This window comes from Mixophyes fleayi, chromosome 1 (assembly GCF_038048845.1).
Source record: "Mixophyes fleayi isolate aMixFle1 chromosome 1, aMixFle1.hap1, whole genome shotgun sequence".
Classification (NCBI taxonomy): Eukaryota; Metazoa; Chordata; class Amphibia; order Anura; family Limnodynastidae; genus Mixophyes; species Mixophyes fleayi.
In genome coordinates this window covers 339,718,269-339,736,192 of record NC_134402.1, presented here as the reverse complement: position 1 = coordinate 339,736,192, position 17,924 = coordinate 339,718,269, and the positions used below count along the sequence as shown (strand labels likewise).

The 17,924-nt window shown below is 40.4% G+C and overlaps 1 protein-coding gene across 1 annotated transcript in view; it reads left to right on the top strand.

Annotated features, from left to right (window-relative positions):
• Window positions 1–17,051, top strand: part of HIC2 (HIC ZBTB transcriptional repressor 2) — a 35,770-nt gene extending 18,719 nt beyond the window's left edge. Inside the window, exon 2 of the mRNA XM_075216205.1 lies at window positions 7,771–17,051. Coding sequence (XP_075072306.1) covers window positions 7,799–9,427 — 1,629 coding nt within the window. The 5' untranslated portion in view covers window positions 7,771–7,798 and the 3' untranslated portion in view covers window positions 9,428–17,051. The remainder of the gene's footprint in view (window positions 1–7,770) is intronic.
• The last annotated feature ends 873 nt before the right edge of the window (window positions 17,052–17,924 follow it).

The following is a 17,924-nucleotide window of genomic DNA, read 5'->3' as shown; positions in this document are numbered from 1 at the left end:
GCAAAAACATAGCTCAGATACAGTTGTGGTAGTGGGGTAAGTCCTTGTGTTTTCCTCTATGCATAAGAGGCTTCCTGTCAATAATCCTATTGACCAGTACTGCTGGCAGCCTCTTTTTGTCAGAAAGTGGTTGATAACATATGTGTCCGTGACACGGATAGGCATCATGCAACTCACATGGATAAACAGACAATCGTATAGATAAAGTTACTAAGGATAAAGAATTTAGTCAGTGAGAAAAAAAAAGTAACCATATGTATGGGGAGACATGGGATTCTTGTAGACATAATGATAGTATGCATTGTCATTCTTATATTTCATGCAAAAGGCAAAGTAAATGTAGCTTATGGTGCTCCCAGATGTACTGATGTGGCTGTTCTGTATGTCTATTGAATTTCTAGATCGGTTACCAGTATTGTCACATGCCTTTTTAGCCAAAGTGCACAGATTGGGGGGAATTCAATTCCCCCCGAATTAGCGCGGCGTTTAAGCTGTTACCGTTATTACGGTAATTTTAACTCGGGGAAATGCAAACAACAAGGCGGCGTTGAAACTACCGTAATAATGTTAAGTGCATTATTACTGTAATAACGGTAATAATGCGAAGGCCGAGTTACTTTTACCAGTAATGCAGCCAATTGAATTCCTCCATTGAGTTGTTCAGCATTGCAGTGTTTTGTGTTGCTCCTTATATTTCATTGATAAACACACACACAGACGGCTATGGGGGCCATTCATACTGGATAAAGTCAAGTCCATTATGATTGTATGTATCATGATCACTTTGGAGCTTGTGTGTAAATGGCAAATTACATGTGACACACAGAATCACTTGAGCTGGGTACACATATATGCAACTATTGTGCAGATCACACAATTCACAACCGTTTGTTCAATCTTGTAAGAGTATGATCATCATCGTTTATATAGCGCTACTAATTCCGCTGCGCTGTACAGAAAATTCGCTCACATCAGTCCCTGCTTCCTTAAAGCTTACAGTCCACATTCTCTAACACACACATACAGGCACACACAGAGTCTCGGGTCAGTTTTGATAGCAGCCAATTAACCTACTAGTACAGGCCTGGCCATCCTGTGGCTCTCCAGGTGTGGTGAACCTACAAGTCCCAGCATACCTTGCCAGCTATGGGCTGGATATCTGTTGGCAAAGCATGATGGGGCTTGTAGTTTCACAACACCTGGAGAGCCACTGGTTGGCCAGGCCTGCCCTAGTATGTTTTTTGGATTGTGGGAGGAAACACACGCAAACGGGGAGAACATACAAACTCCACACAGATAAGGCCATGGTCCGGAATCAAACTCATGACCCCAGTGCTGTGAAGCAGAAGTGCGAACCACGAAGCCACCATGTGTGTGCAACTCTCATGTTTTATCGTACCAAGTAGTAACGGTGCTATTGCGCGGCTCACATTGTTCTAAAGAACAACACAGGGAATTGAATCTGCCCACAGCATCTGTTGATTTGGTTTTCTAAACTTTCTAAAATATCATGATCACCGATGGAACTATGTTGGGCAAATATGGAAGTGTGATTGTACACACAGATATCTGCCTACACTTCTGGTTGTGAGTGCGGAGTCACAATCTTTTCAGCAGATTGTTCTGAGAGATGGAGATCACAATCTGACGGTAAATTGTGTTAGGTGTGTACGCATGAATCGGCATTCTTATCGGGACTTTCAATCCTTGGTGAAATCATTACAGAAATTGCATCTGAAGTAAGATTGCATAGGTGTGTACCCAGCTTTACAATGTAAAATACTTATCAGTGTTTCCTGCATGTTTTTACTTTGAGACTTTGTGGTCATTATTCCACGGGTCCTAATTCCTGTTTACTTCTTTAGTGATATTGAATGACTTGTATTTATATTGTGCACATGCTAACCGTAGAGTTTATTTTCTTGTAGAGTTTTTGTTACCTTGGTAAACTTTTTGATGTGTTTCTATTTGACATGTTCTTTCTTTTTTTGGTCATGCCATTATAGATGCATACCTTTCATTTTTATCTGAGTGTGTCCTTATTGCTAATCCATTTCACAAATGGACTAAGGTTGTGTGTGCATAAGGTTAGCCATGTCTGCTATTTATTCTGCCTTGTGGTTAAAGAACTAGACAAGTATACTATTTATAGAATGAGAAATCGCTTATACTCCAGAATAATGACCTCAATAATCTGTATATGTTTTTGAGATTTTTTTCTTTGGGGGGGGGGGATAGTGGTTTGGTCATACAGTTATGAATTGGTCAATATTGCTTGACTGTGGTACGTCAAAGTCCCCCCTCCTGTCCTACTATAGGATCAGTCCTCAGCTTCCTGCTGAGCCTGGCAGACTGCACTTTGCGCTCAGCACACATTTTCCAGAGTCTGTGTGGTCTCTTTTGTCCAGTTTCCTTGCAACGCAGTGCCCGCCTGTGCCAGCTGCCTTTCTGAGTAAGATTAAAAGAAAGCGAGTAGTAGTGTGGTGGCTTATTTTTTTTTTTTTTTTTTTCACTTCTTTTGCGTTGCCCTTTTTGTTCTGTCTTTTACATTAAAAAAAACAAAACCCAAACAAATTGGTTGTGAAATTGTTCATTTTTAAACAACTGTTTTTGTCTTTCAAATGTATGGCAGCCTCTTAAAACATACACTAGAATTAGGGAGGGGGGATGCTTGTCCTTCCACCTCTAACAAACAAAATGGGAGGCAGATCTTGAATGGGAATATCGCAACAATGGAGCATATGGCAGAAGCCTGCTTATTGGGCTTTATTAGCTGAGCAGTATAAAATGCAGCCTGATATTCTGTTGTTCTGGTACATAAATGAGCTACTTGTGTGTTTCTAACAAGCACCCAGCTTGCACTCCACTGGATTAGTCTGCTATGGGTTGTGGCTCTGTTAGGGAGATGCTGCTCTTGTTGTCATACTGTTTTATATGCGTTTCCTGTGTCAGAACATTTTACTAACATGCTGCAGACTACTTAATGCTACATTCATTTTATTCATCAGTGACATGATCTGATTGTTTTTATAAACCTCAACTGTCCAACTGGGGCCTCTTCACTTTTCCATGGACATTCTAGCCATAAACATATCCTGCCAACATAGTTTTATAACTCATATCTCTATATAGTGTTAGATATAAAATTAATCTGGCTGTTGATGAGCATAAATAATTGCCATCTTGATATGCATGTGTTTTTTTGGCCTCTGTGATTTAGGAGTTACATATTCCTATAAAATCTTGCCGTGTGTGTGTGTGTGTGTGTTTTGTAAGCTACAGCAAACTGATGTGTTTGAACTATTTCAGTCTTCAGGGATTTTTTGCTCTTCAATTTGATGCAACATGTAAACAGCTGACTTGTTGTTTTTGCAATGACTGTTCACTCGCCCCATAAATGCTTGTAGTAGGGTTATACCCAGGCTGCCGGCAAAGTGGTTATGTCTCTAGCATAAACACTAGTTAATACTCTCCTTTGAATCTCCCTCTGCTTTTCTTTAATCTGTTTAGATTCCTTATATGCTTCATCCAGTTTCCTTGTATAATTTCCTTCCTTTGCCCCTCTGTCTCTTTGCCCCTCTGTCTCTTTGCCCCTCTGTCTCTTTGCCCCTCTGTCTCTTTGCCCCTCTGTCTCTGTGCCCCTCTGTCTCTGTGCCCCTCTGTCTCTGTGCCCCTCTGTCTCTGTGCCCCTCTGTCTCTGTGCCCCTCTGTCTCTGTGCCCCTCTGTCTCTGTGCCCCTCTGTCTCTGTGCCCCTCTGTCTCTGTGCCCCTCTGTCTCTGTGCCCCTCTGTCTCTGTGCCCCTCTGTCTCTGTGCCCCTCTGTCTGTCTGTGCCCCTCTGTCTGTCTGTGCCCCTCTGTCTGTCTGTGCCCCTCTGTCTGTCTGTGCCCCTCTGTCTGTCTGTGCCCCTCTGTCTGTCTGTGCCCCTCTGTCTGTCTGTGCCCCTCTGTCTGTCTGTGCCCCTCTGTCTGTCTGTGCCCCTCTGTCTGTCTGTGCCCCTCTGTCTGTCTGTGCCCCTCTGTCTGTCTGTGCCCCTCTGTCTGTCTGTGCCCCTCTGTCTGTCTGTGCCCCTCTGTCTGTCTGTGCCCCTCTGTCTCTGTGCCCCTCTGTCTGTCTGTGCCCCTCTGTCTGTCTGTGCCCCCCTTACAGGCAAGCCTTTGCATATGGTTTAAATTGACTGCGAACCTTGTCAGCTGAACTTTGCTTGACTCTAGGTAGTTTCTGCTGTAGTTTGAGCAGTGTTTGTGCATTTCTGACTTGTGTGCCTTGCCTCTTCATTTTGCTGTGTAAAAAGCAGTGTTTCCTTCTTTTTTTTTTGCATTGCTTGTGATAATGCAGAACACATTGTAAGCAAGGCGGTGTACCCAGCCAGGACACACTGCAAACAGACTGGAAGCATGTTGCATACAAAAAATAATGTAAATACAATTGATAAAATTGATCTCTCATTTCTACCATAGGTCCATGGCACACACATCTAGGTGTGCAAAAGATGTTTTCTCTGTCGTCAAAAATTAGTCGCACAGTTTATGGTCTCGCTGCTGCTAATGATTTGCTGCAAAAGGGTTCATTTGCTGTGACAGCAGATCCCTTGACTTTAAATCAAGCCAGAATCATGTAGACCTATGCTACGTTGTCACTAGTATTCAAAATGATAGTTTGAAGGAAAATTAACCAAATTGCAAAACTGTAGTTCGTATAAATGTGTAAGTTACTGTAAATGACAAGGAAATCGCACATATTTATCAATTTGTTTCAGACAATGTAGTAACAATTAAAGTTGACCTTTGAAACGCCTAACTTAACTGCAAGTCTATCCACGTTAACCTGAATACTGTGCTGATAGTGAACAGCCTGCAAATGTTCCAGTGTCAGTCACCATCTATATACAAGTGCAGTGTTAAATGCACTACGTTGTCTAATAAACCACTTGATCACTGTGCAGTGTCCTTGCCCTTTACAGTTTTATATTGAATATACCAATGTGTGGGCTTGTTACTGCAGTGGGCCAGTTACTTCACTACCTTCCTGGTAGTGCGACTTTATATGTTTGAACTACTATTGTCTTGGCATTTACTATTGCGAGAGTAGCAGTGGACTTTTTGTTTATAAAAAAAAAAAAAAAAAAAGTATAATATTTAGTAAAACTATCATTTTATTGCTAGTGTAGTGTTTGTTTTTATTTTTATGCCTCGCAAGACTTTTACTACAAAAGTCTATTGCTTGAAGGTGAATTATTCACTTGTTATGCATGGGCACGTACATTTCCTTGAATAGAATGTAAGCACATTTGTGTTAGCCTGCAGATAACGTTATTCATAATTAAACTGAAAATTTAGTTTTTGCTGGGATATGACAATCCCCATCCATAAACTTTGCTTACCTGTAGTACAGCATTTTTGAGGTTTGGCGGGTCACGGAGCTGGAACACCTACAGTCCTGGACAAAAGTTTTGAGAATGACACAAGTATTGGTTTTCACAAAGTATGCAGCTTCAGTGTTTTTAGACCTTTTTGTCAGATGTTGCTATAGTATACTGAAGTAAAATTATAAACATTTCATAAGTCTCAAAGGCTTTTATTGACAATTACATTAAGTTTATGCAAAGAGTCAATATTTGCAGTGTTGACCCTTCTTTTTGAAGACCTCTGCATTTCGCCTTGGCATACTGTGAATCAATTTCTGGGCCACATACTGACTGATGGCCGCCAGGGCCGGATTAAGCGATGGGAGGCCCCGGGCTAAGGGTACTTTGAGCGCCCCTCCCCATATGACTCATAGTCTCACTCTCACAAACTCTCCTCAGTAAGGAGATTACTGCGCGTCGCGTAAGTATTACAGTTACTGCAGGCAGCTAACAGCATAACATTTGCTATTAGCTGCCTGCCATTCTCCTTGAACAGGTGACAGTTGGAGCCAGAGGCGGGCCCCCCCTCCCCCCAACCCGATGAATGCCGGCAGCCCCCCCCAGATGCCCGAGGCCCCTGGGCTGTAACCCATTTAGCCCTATTGTTAATCCGGCTCTGATGGCAGCCCGTTCTTGCCTAATCCATGCTTGGCGTTTGTCAGAATTTGTGGGCTTTTATTTGTCCACCCACCTCTTGAGGATTGACCACAAATTCTCAATGGGATTAAGGTCTGGGGATTTTTCTTGGCCATGGGCCCAAAATTTTGATGTTTTAATCCCCGAGCCACTTAGCTATCACTTATGCCTTATGGCAAGGTGCTCCATCATGCTGGAAAAGGCATTGTTTGTCACAAAACTATTCTTGGTTGGTTAGGAGAAGTTGCTCTTGGAGAATGTTTTGGTACCATTCTTTATTCATGGCTGTGTTCTTAAGCAAAATTGTGAGTGAGCCCACTCTCTTGACTGAGAAGCAACCCCACACATGAATGGTCTCTGGATGCTTTACTGTTCGCATGACACAGGACTGATGGTAGCGTCGTCTTTCCTTCTCCGGATAAGCGTTTTTTCAGTTGCCCCAAACAATCTGAAAATGACTTTACCCCAGTCCTCAGCAATGCAATCCCTGTACCTTTTGCAGAATATCAGTTTGTCATTGATGTTTTTCCTGGAGAGAAGTGCATTCTTGACACCAGGCCATCCTCCAAAAGTCTTCACCTCACTGTGCATGCAGGTGCACTCACACCTGCCTGCTGCCATTCCTGAACAAGCTCTGCTTTGGTGGTGCCCCGATCCCGAAGCTGAATCAACTTTAGGAGATGGTCCTGGTGCTTGCTGTATGTTCTTGGGCGCCCCTGAAGCCGCCTTCACATTTATTAAACCTCTCCTTGGAAGTTCCTGATGATCCGATAAATGGTTGATTTAGGTGCAATCTTACTAGCAGCATTATCCTTGCATTTGAAGCCTCAATTATGACTGATAACATTGCAGATAACATTGGTTAACAGAGGAAGAACAATGATTTCAAGCCGCACCCTCCTTTTAAAGCTTCCAGTCTGTTATTCTAAGCATGACAGAGTGGTCTCCAGCCTTGTCCTCATCAACACTCTCACCTGTTAACAAGAGAATCACTAACCTGATGTCAGCTGGTCCTTTTGTGGCAGGGCCGAAATGCAGTGGAAATTTTGTTTTTGGGATAAAGTTCATTGTCATGTCAAAGAGGGACTTTTTTTAAATTAATTGCAATTCATCTGATCACTCTTCATGACATTCTGAAGTATATGTAAATTGCCATCATAAAAATTGAGGCAGTAGACTTTGTAAAAAAAAATAATATTTGTGTAATTTTCAAAACTTTTGGCCATGACTGTACATGATGCCCAGGGACCTTGTAAACTTTAGGGATGAAGTACAACTTGTGATATTCCACCCTAAACTGCTTTAATGTTTATGGGGAATTTATTCTTTAAAAATAAAACTTATCCTACCAACTCCTCACTTGCCATAAACCTTTACAATCCTAGAACATTCTCGATTCTTACTCCTCTTTTTTTATTTCTAAACTACAGCCATAGGCATTGGGTATGAAATGCAGGAATGACTGTTTTAAAAAAAAAAAAAAAAAAGCCTGGTGATTGCCTTGTTATGTTGTTAAATCAGAAATTGGTAATTCATGGTGACCTGCTGATATTGCACATGATAGAGAGGTGTCCTAAAGTAAAGTCCAAATATATTATCTAGGAGTATATTATAAACTGTTTGCTCATCATTGCTGCTAATTCCCTTTTATTAAATTAGATGATTTGAAATTAAATGTGGAATGTCTGAGTGCATTTTTGCTAAATTCTTGTATTTAATTTTCCACAGGCAGAGCACATTGAATGAAAAGGGGGAAATGGATCTGCCAAACCATGCCAAACAACTGCTGCTTCAGCTGAATCAGCAACGAGCCAAAGGTTTCTTATGTGATGTCATCATTGTGGTGGAAAATGCCCTATTCCGAGCTCACAAGAACATCCTTGCCGCCAGCAGCATGTACTTTAAATCTCTCGTTCTTCATGACAACTTAATCAATCTAGATACAGATATGGTTAATCCTGCAGTTTTCCGACAGATTTTGGACTTTATCTACACCGGTAAACTTTTAACATCCGACCAGCCAGGAGAGCAGAACTTCAACGCTCTGCTTACTGCAGCAAGCTACCTCCAACTCCATGACTTGGCAACTCTTTGCCGGAAAAAGTTGAAGCGTGCTGGGAAGCCGTTTGTCGGAAAGCTTGGAATGCCCAGCATAGGCCGCGTTGGCAGAAGTCACAGGCTCTCCAATCCCCCACTTGCTCATATGCGTTTTTCTGGGTCCTTGGATGGCAACAAGGGTTCCAACTCAAATGAGTTGTCCAAAGCTGCAGGGCAAGAAGAAGAGGTGTATATTAGCAACCCCAAGCAGGAAAATAGCCACCCTTTAAGTCGAGGTACAGGGAGCAACAGCAGCCTCAATAACAGCACTAATGGGAGTGATCATGAGCTAGGTCTTGACCTTTCTAAGAAAAGCCCGTCCCTACCTGCACAAGAAGAGAATGTACAAGCAGACGGTCATGCAGGCAGTCCCCAGTCTGCCTCTGCATCTGTAGCCAACAGTGCCTCATACGAAGAATCCGCCCTCCAAAAAAGAGACAGCGAACCAATGGAAGTGGAGGAGAACCACTCTGAATCCGGGCCAAAGAAAAATCTCCGCCACTCCTCTCGTAAAAAAGAGTGGGATAGAAAAGAGGGGGAAAAGTCTCCAGATCAAGGAGAGCCTATGCCCAACGGAGTTATAGTTAGGCCTATGTCAAAGGAAAGAAATTCTGTTGGAGGTTATGTTTCTGAGCAGAGTTTCCAGTGTAAGGAGGAGGTGGAAAATGGCAAAGAAAACAGTGAGGAGAGTGGACATAGTGAGAATGAGAGTGAGCATCCTAGTGCCAACTATGTTTACAGGCAAGATGGATTTGAGACTGTGCCATTTGGTGACAACCTGTATGTCTGTATCCCCTGTGGAAAGGGATTTCCTAGTTCTGAGCAACTAAATGCCCACGTGGAAACGCACACTGAAGAGGAACTATATATCAAAGAGGAGGATTCCTACTGTAAGGAGGAAGCAGAGGACCTGTCCACTCCCAACACAACCTTTCCTAATGAATCTCGGCCATTCAAGTGCTCGGTGTGTGAGAGAAGCTACAAAGACCCAGCCACCCTTCGACAGCACGAGAAAACGCACTGGCTGACCCGTCCCTTCCCCTGTAACATCTGTGGCAAGATGTTCACACAACGAGGAACCATGACCCGCCATATGAGGAGCCACTTGGGCCTCAAACCATTTGCTTGTGAAGAGTGTGGGATGCGCTTTACCAGGCAATATCGATTGACCGAACACATGCGTGTCCACTCAGGGGAAAAGCCCTATGAATGTCAGCTCTGCGGGGGGAAATTCACCCAGCAGCGCAATCTGATAAGTCACCTGCGTATGCATACCTCCCCATCCTAAACCAAAGACTCTTGTGACACCCTAAGAATGTGCTTCTCTTGTGCACACAAACACACACAAACCAATTTACCTTCCTGATGGCTTGCTGCTTTAAGGGTACCTGTTTTCCAGTTAGATTACATCAAAGATGGTAGAAAGGGGACGCCTCCCCTTAGCTTTAACGTGTAATGATCGACAACAACATTTTCAAGTTGTGGTACAGTGAAAGCCAATTGTGTCACCTCCACTTCTCTAAATGAAGAGTAATTTTAGATCCCCATCATTCTTCACCTCTGCATCCTCAGGACCTACATAAAGACTTCAAAGGCCCTCTTGCTAAGAATTGGCTGTACTGTGCTGGCATGAAGCTGGCAGAATTACCATGTTTTATTGTGTGAGGAGGCACCCTGGTACATACAGTCAAGCTTCTATTTGGGTTTGAAGGTGTGTTTGGGTAGGGGGCTTCGGTGTAGGGTGGCTGAAGGTATGTTATTAAGCACCCTACAGTGTCCACACCTTTTATACATCCTGGCCCTGCCTACATCTGTCCAGCCTTAAGAGGTGCTGGCCTCCTAGTTGTATCCATGAATGAAAACCAAGGAAACCTCACAACTCCCTCTCCTGGTTACCACTGTGGGCATCTGAATAGCTTCATGCCAAGTTGCCCCTTTCTTACACCAATGCATAGATGGCTGAACGCGGGCTGGCACTTTTCTGGGGCGCTTGGTATCCCATGGCTGTGAATTCTTTGCATGTTCCTTCTTGGTATCTTTCTTCCTTCTGAAGGCTCTTTTCTCCACAGACTGGAAACTTTTGCCCAACAGTTGCACCCAAGTGAGCCAGTGGGAGGGAGGTCCTTTTGTTTGTTTATTTTTTTGTTTGCCTCCCCCTGTTTTTTTTTTTTTGTTTTGTTTTCCTGTCCGTAATAGGTACGTGTCTCAGTACTGGGTTGTGGGAGACTTTAAATTACATTTGAATCTGTGAATTTTTGAACTGGAAGTTTAGGAATAATATTTGGGGTGGTGGGTTAGGATTCTTGCGTTTCACTACTCAATTTACATGATTGAGCTTTCCATGTAAAGATGAGCTCAGGACCCAATTTATGGTAACTCATTCTCTCCTTCAGAGGGCTCCCAGTGCTTTGTTACAGTGCACAATGTCCTGCATACATGACTCAAAGTGTTAAGATGGTAAGAGATAATCAATATTTCCCACCCACACACCTCCAAAAATAGAATAAGAAAATCCACTTTGCTGCCAGACTGGCTTTTAGTGCTAGCCTTTCTGTAAGAAAAGAGGGTTCTAACCATATTGCTTGTCTGGGTGACTAGTCACCGACTTGGTACTCGTGTATGTGTGTGTGCGCGCGCATGTGTGTGTCAGTCTATTTTGGCTGCGTATGCAGTGGCATGTAAGATGGAAGGATGCGATAAACTGGTCACTTTTGCTACCTCTTAAACTCTTGATAAGTAACAAGCTTTTTGCATAGTTTTTTTTTTTTCCTTCTTGTAAGTAAATGTATAAAGTTAGAACATTTAAATTAAATGAGAAACATTAAAAACATAGGACTGTCAGGAATTTGCCACCCTCTCTACCATGTTATGGTTACAAATTCTGATCCAAAAAAAAAACTATACAGAACCCAAAGAAATCCATTCTGAATTAAACCAAAATAACTACCAACCCCTTTCCTCAAAACAATACCAGCCTCTCTCAAGCTTGCAGAATTGTAGGGATATTCCTACTGCTAAATATGGGTGCAGTTATAAATTGCATGTAATTGCCGGGCACCTTCTCTAGTGATAAAGTTGCAAATGACACATGGCCGATAATGTATTTATTGACAAGTAATATGTAAATGAGTAGTTGCTATTGAAAGTAGAAAGCTGTGCAGGAGTAGAACTATATTCACCTCTGAATCTGTGCTTTAATTTTCCCTATAAACAGGGTCATGGAGAGGCTACCACATTATTAAAGGCTATTGTGAAAGCCCCATTTTCCAAATGGTACTCTTATCTTACTGTGCAGTATATGCCACATTCAATAGTATAACTCTCTAGCAGCTCATATCACACCATTTCTATTGGGGTTGAACTTTTCCAATTCATGTCAAATATTCTTGGAGGGACAAAAAAAAAATATATAATCTTTTAATTAACCAAAGTGTTACATAGTCTCTCAGTATCAGTGCAAATTATCTTTGTCAGCTGCTGTCAGAAGCAGATGAGAATCTAGGACTTCCCAAACATACACATACCCTAACTTCATGGTATTTGCAGAATCTACACAGTTTACTTCTTTTTTTTTTTTTTATTAAGACCAAAAATAAAAAAAACCTAAAGAAATTAGTCTGATTTCAGCTGCAGGCAAATTATCCTGATCTTGAATTTATTGGGAGATTTTGTTGTGTGTTGATTTTTTTGTTGTTGTTTATTTATGTTCAGTCCTGTGGCTTAAACAAATCCAAAAATGTAATGTGGTGATGGGAAAATAATTAAAAACTCCCCCCACATTTGCCAAAAAGATAAGATATAGTGCTCTTCAGACTTGAAGCGATAAGGACATTTTACTTGTACCTTTTTGGGTTTCTGCCTTGTATTTGGTGATTCCTGGTTCTCTAATAGGGGGCTTTATGTATGGGCCTGGGGTTGTTTGCTTGGCCCTTTTAGCAATTGGAAAACTGGGAATCGGGGGTGTACCAGATATGTATCACATTGCATGTGATGCTTTCATTCCACAGATTAGTTGTAACGCTTGCTTCACATTCGGTTTGGGGCATTTCTGAAAACTTTTGTACTGCAGACCTGGATAAAGACATATAGGGTCTGAGGCAGAATTACTTTTGGGGCCCTAGACATTTTCTGCATATCACTAATCTCTTAAATCCATGCTTCTAGCCACATAGATTTTTCTGTGTGAGAGATGAGTACCAGCTAATGACAATACTGTTGTGATACAGTCGTATAGATGGTTGTAGACCAGTGTTTCTCAAACCCAGTCCTCAGGACCCTTAACAGTGCAGGTTTTCCAGGTGACCATGGAAATGATTATACCACCTGTGGATCTGTTACAATGTGTCAGACAGTAATGAATACACCTGTGCTAAAGCAAGGAGATATGAAAAACATGCACTGGTAGGGTTCTGAGAACCAGGTTTGAGAAACACTGGTGTAGTGGACACCCATAGAAGATTCAGGCCAAGCTTATCTTGTGAGCAATGCTGGGCTGATTTTCACAACAGAATATGACTGCAAAAAAGTCCTCCATGTGCCATATAGACACTGTGTATTGTGTGTGGGGGGGACAGTTGTGTAATTTGATGAATAGCAATAATGAATGAGCTAAAAAGTGGAAATCCATGGACCTGTAAATTAGAACAATCATTGGCCAATGATGATGGGACTGGACATGTTTTGTGTGTTTTATATAGACCTTTACACACACATTTTAGTATAGCGTTAAGAGGTGTTGGGGCGTTGTAGAAGAGATGTGTAACACATTTACAGCCTTATTGAAAAAAGAGCATATGATGGTCAGTTTCCTTTTTATAATGTTCTTTTCTTTGTGGGTGGAGGGGGTGGTCATCATATACTAAAATTATATTAGTGTTTTCCCTGAAAGGGGGGCATTACCTAGTTATGAGTATAAATTAAATCCAAGTCCATATCCTCCAAATAACCCCTCACCAAAAAGGAAAAAAAAAAACACCCTTCATAATCATAATTGATTTCCCTCCTGTTACTTCCTGCAATGACCTAATGACTTAACAACTAACAGTTTGCTTCTAGGGCAGCTGTACAATACAGTCTCTCAGCTTTCTGGAAACAGTAATGTTAAAAAAATGAGACCAGTATAAGCAATGTTTGGGGAGATCGTTTATACTTTTATGGTCTGTCCATACCAAAAATTGGTTCCCCACTATTACTTATAGTAGCTCATATCAATAAACTCATTGCAACCCCTTTAAAGAAAATGACAATTCAGACAACACCTTCACCCGTGTGAATCTGAAATATCTTGACTCAGAATATTTCATTTTGACAAGTTTATAGTTTTATGTATTTTTTTTTTTCTCAGCACTTATCGACACCAAGTCTGTGTATAGTTGAGCATTGTACAAATTATTTTTTTTAAGCTAGCTGTGTAAGTTTGTGTTCTAGAGAATGAGTTTAAAAGGAAAATGCATTTCCAAACTGTGACAACATTTAATAATAACAATATTTCTCAAACTTCAGGGACTGACTACCTCCGGGCACCAAACTTTCAGCCACATTTCTATGACATAGTATTGTATCAAACATTTTCTGTATTTTATGATAAAAGCAAAACACTAGTTTCATATTAAAGCAAATTTTAAGAGTTTTGGGACCTGGGTGGAGGGGTGGGAGGTACAGGGAGTTATATTCTGCATCTGAAAATTGTGCTGTACATGGTAAAATAAAATATGCAGCAATTTCACAATGTAAATGGCAGGCAGTGGGAAAATGCTTGTTTTTGTTCCTGAAATTTTTTTATTTTTTTTCTTTCTTTGTCGGAGTAACAGGAATCCATTTTTAAGATGTGTATACCATAAACAAGGATGTATTATAAAACCGGAAAAAGAAAAGAAAAAATAGCTTGTACCCAAATCCATAAACTATTTTTTAAACCAAAGCACATTTTGAAGAAACCAACTGGGCTCAAAAAAAAACTAAAAAAAAAAAAAAACAAACAAAAAAAAATAACAAATGGACTATTTATATTTATCTCATTGTTTACATAAATCTTTACAGTTTCAGACCTCAGCAACAGACCAGTCAAAATTAATTCCACATTTTCCATGGGTTGTCAGTGACCTCATTGCTTTCATGTTTTGAAACCCTGGTTTAGAAGTATTACATGGCAAAGTCTAATTCGGCGACTAACAAGTTAGATGGGTTTTAACCTTCTCAATCGTGTGAAGGACTTGTGCTACTACCATGCTGGTAGTAGGATTTACATTCCCTTTTTGGGTGCGGGATACCCTGATTATGGGCTGTGTAAATTAATGTGTTGGAATGACCAATGTACAGACTGCCAAGTGTTTAGCATCTAAAAAAAAGCGGTATTTGTGGAAAGAACACATTATAATAAATAATGCTTATGTAAACATGTAATGATTTCCTGTTATTTAAGATGTAATGAATTTTGCCATTCATGGTAACGAAGTGAAATTAGGATATAAATTCTTATGTTTAAAGTCTTGGCAAAACAGCTGCCCTTGGCTGACACTGAAATAGAATACTAAATTCTAAAGAGCTTAAAAAAATCTTAAAACTCATCCAATTTGGCATGATTTAGAAATATGAATTCAAACTAAAGTTTACTTCATTGCTATAGTAGTTAAATCAGGTGTTTTTTTGACCTATGGGAAATACACCGTTAATTTTATCTGGTCTACAATAACTAATCAAAAATGGTGCAGACTTTTGCAGTGTTCGTTTTGTTTCACTATGTATGTGCAGTTCTGAATGTATTTATTTCACACACCCCTACGGGCAGCAGCAAAGAGGCAGGGTGGTTGCCATCCTTACCTTTTTTTGCTTACAAATGTTCTCTTCAGTTTATTAGAAGCCCTTCTGGAAGGGCTAAGGAGAGGCTGCCACGCAGGACTAAGATCCTTGTCACTGCCATGGGCCTGCAAACACTGTAAGGTACCTGTGGTAGGGTAATAGCTTAAAGACTAAAGGATTTCAGAAAAAGAAAACAAGAAGCAAACAAACCTAAGTATCCTCAGAGACTCAACAAATAGCCATAAATCACCAAGCAGGACTTTCTGTAGCTCTTCTGTTTCATACTGGATATCTTCTGTAATTCTTTATTCTTATTGTTACAATGTCACTTGCTTCATTTGGTATAAATATATATATATATGTATATTTTTTTTTATTTTTTTTTCTTCAAGATGTTTTCTATCCTACCCTGTTTTTGTGTTGTTTCCAGTTTTGACAATGTACTAATTCCTTTAGTCCTTCAGGTGCAGGAGGTGGGATGAGACCAAGAAGGGACATGCCCCTAGCTCCTTTCTCCTACGAAGCTATTGGACTACCAGGACAGAATTAAGCCTTTTCCAACTGTAATAGTGTGGATGGGACTAGAAATTTTGCTGCTGGCTTACAGGCTTGTTGGCTATTGCTTTAGAAAAGAGATGTCTATGATGTTTCCTGATTTGTGTGTTGCTTTTAGGTTTTTGTTTTACTGATACAGAAGATGTAAATATTATGCCAAATATACCGATTAGCAAAACAATAACCTATCCTTGTAAAAAGAGATGCTTTTATGTGGCTTTTCTCAGAAGTATCGTTGTGCGGCCTATGAGACTGAGGTTGTTCTGGGGTGAAGCCTCTTAGTTTATGTATTTGTCGAACACATTAAAATATGCCATGGTTATGTTGCACCACAGACTTTGCTGTCAGGTTTGGTTTATGTAGGTCTGTGTGTTTTTGTTGATGTTGGCTGATAGTGCCCAACCCTGCTGGTCCATATTGTAAATTCACCAAAGTAGTCCACACATGTCTTCTCTGGTACAGGAATTTAGTGTCGATCTATAGCAGATGCAGCTTTGTAACTCTGCCTCAATATTTTAGTTCATTAGTTTACATTAAGATAGTTATTGGTTGTGAAAAGACAAGTAAACCTATAAAATACGTCATCAACATTCACAAACCTATATAAGTTTCCTATATTATTATGTATTTTCATTTGCTGTGCAGCTGAGTGCAAACTATTTGTTTTACTTGGAGAAGCCATGGTCTGTCTCCTTCAGGTGTCTTAAAGACAGGAATTGTGATATGCATAGGAAAAAATATATTTCCACTACCCAATCAGCTTTATTTACAATGCAATACAGATGTGAATGTTACTTTCTATAAAAGGAAACTTTTTTTTTTTTATATGAGAATAAGTGGTCTTTAAATTGTAACCCTAGACAGACTGCATTTGACTAGAGAAAGCGCTTTCAACACTGTCTGGGCACTAGTTTAGTGTGTCGTGTATGAGATTCCTGGAAAGAAAGACTGGTTCCACCTGCCTGACTTCTAGGAATCTTGCCAGGGAGGCACCCTTTATTGTGTAAGAGCTCACCTTGTTTATACATAGTGAATCACTTGCATCAGATTAAGAAGAAAAAAAGCTAATTGTTGAGCGTAATTAAATAAAGATCTAATTGCTCTTAAGTAACATCCAGATCATACATTTGTGTCTCAGGGATGGGCATATGGTGCTTATTAACCTGTTAAGTCCCAGAGCCTCTCCTCTTTTTGCAGCACACCTATAAAATGTGTTTTTTCTGGCCCTGTCCATGCCTAGAAAAGTGTGGTGGGGATGCCGCTGTCCTATAAAGAACTGGAAGAAGGGGTACAAACCTGGCATCTCTGCCCTTCTTGTCCCTCAGTCCCACCTCCTGCCTCCTGGGGCTGTAATGTTCTCCTCATGGACTTTCTATTCAGGTCAGAGCACTCTGCTGAGGAGCTCACACACTAGTGTCATATAGAAAAAACAAAGAGGATACAGAAGATTCTGGTGATCTGAACATTCGAGAAACTTTCAGTCTTAATGTACAGTGATGAAAAACTGTTATTTTATGATCTTTTCATTAAAAGCTTGATTGAAAACAGAAGTTAATTTACACTTTGGTATTGTTTTTCTATTTTTACTTTGGTGTTGTGGGCAAAAGAGGGGGCACTTGGCTCACATTTAATCAAGAGTCCACATCTGCTGGGGAAACCACCTGTATTCTAAAATGCTCATTTGTTTTGGTCCGAAGGTCTTGGATCCCAGTTTAATTTTCCAGCCACCAGCATTTCATGGTCTAGAAAATGGTTATAACTCATTTTTCTGTTTTAGGTTTGGACAACTTGTGAGTTTAAGTGGTTTTAAAGTATGGTACAGCTATAAGAGGTGGAAATGTTGCACAATACCAAACCAGCATCTTGCTTTGTATGTGCAAAAAAAAAAAAAAGTGCTTTTTCGTCTTTCTTATAATAAATTGAAACCCAGTTATTCCTCTTCTTCATTCATGCAAAGTTGATAGCTTTGTTTTCTAATCTGTAGACTCATGGCCATATGATTATAAGAAAAAGGTAAGAGATATCTCTCTGAAAATGGCCCAGTGTATGTGGGACTAAATATGAGACATGAGAGAAAAAGCAAAGGTTTTCAGTGGGATTTAGATTCACTTTTACAGAAATGTAACGTCCAATATATAGACCTACAGATATTTGGTTCTGTTATCTTAAATGTTTGAGACTTGTTTTATTGGATAAGGGGTTTTTCTGTAGTATGGTGAACTATGCTTAAAAATCTAAAGTACATTTAAAAATTGTCACTATTTTATCCCCAGACTTCCCCTGATATTTTCCTCCTCATTAAATTGTTCTACAGTGTTTCTTTATAGTAATTATAGGGGAAAGGGAGGCACTCGGTGATCATACCTGTTTTGTGCTAATGTCATACAACCAGCGGTAATTTCCGCTTACTTCCATTCTATTTTTTGAAACTT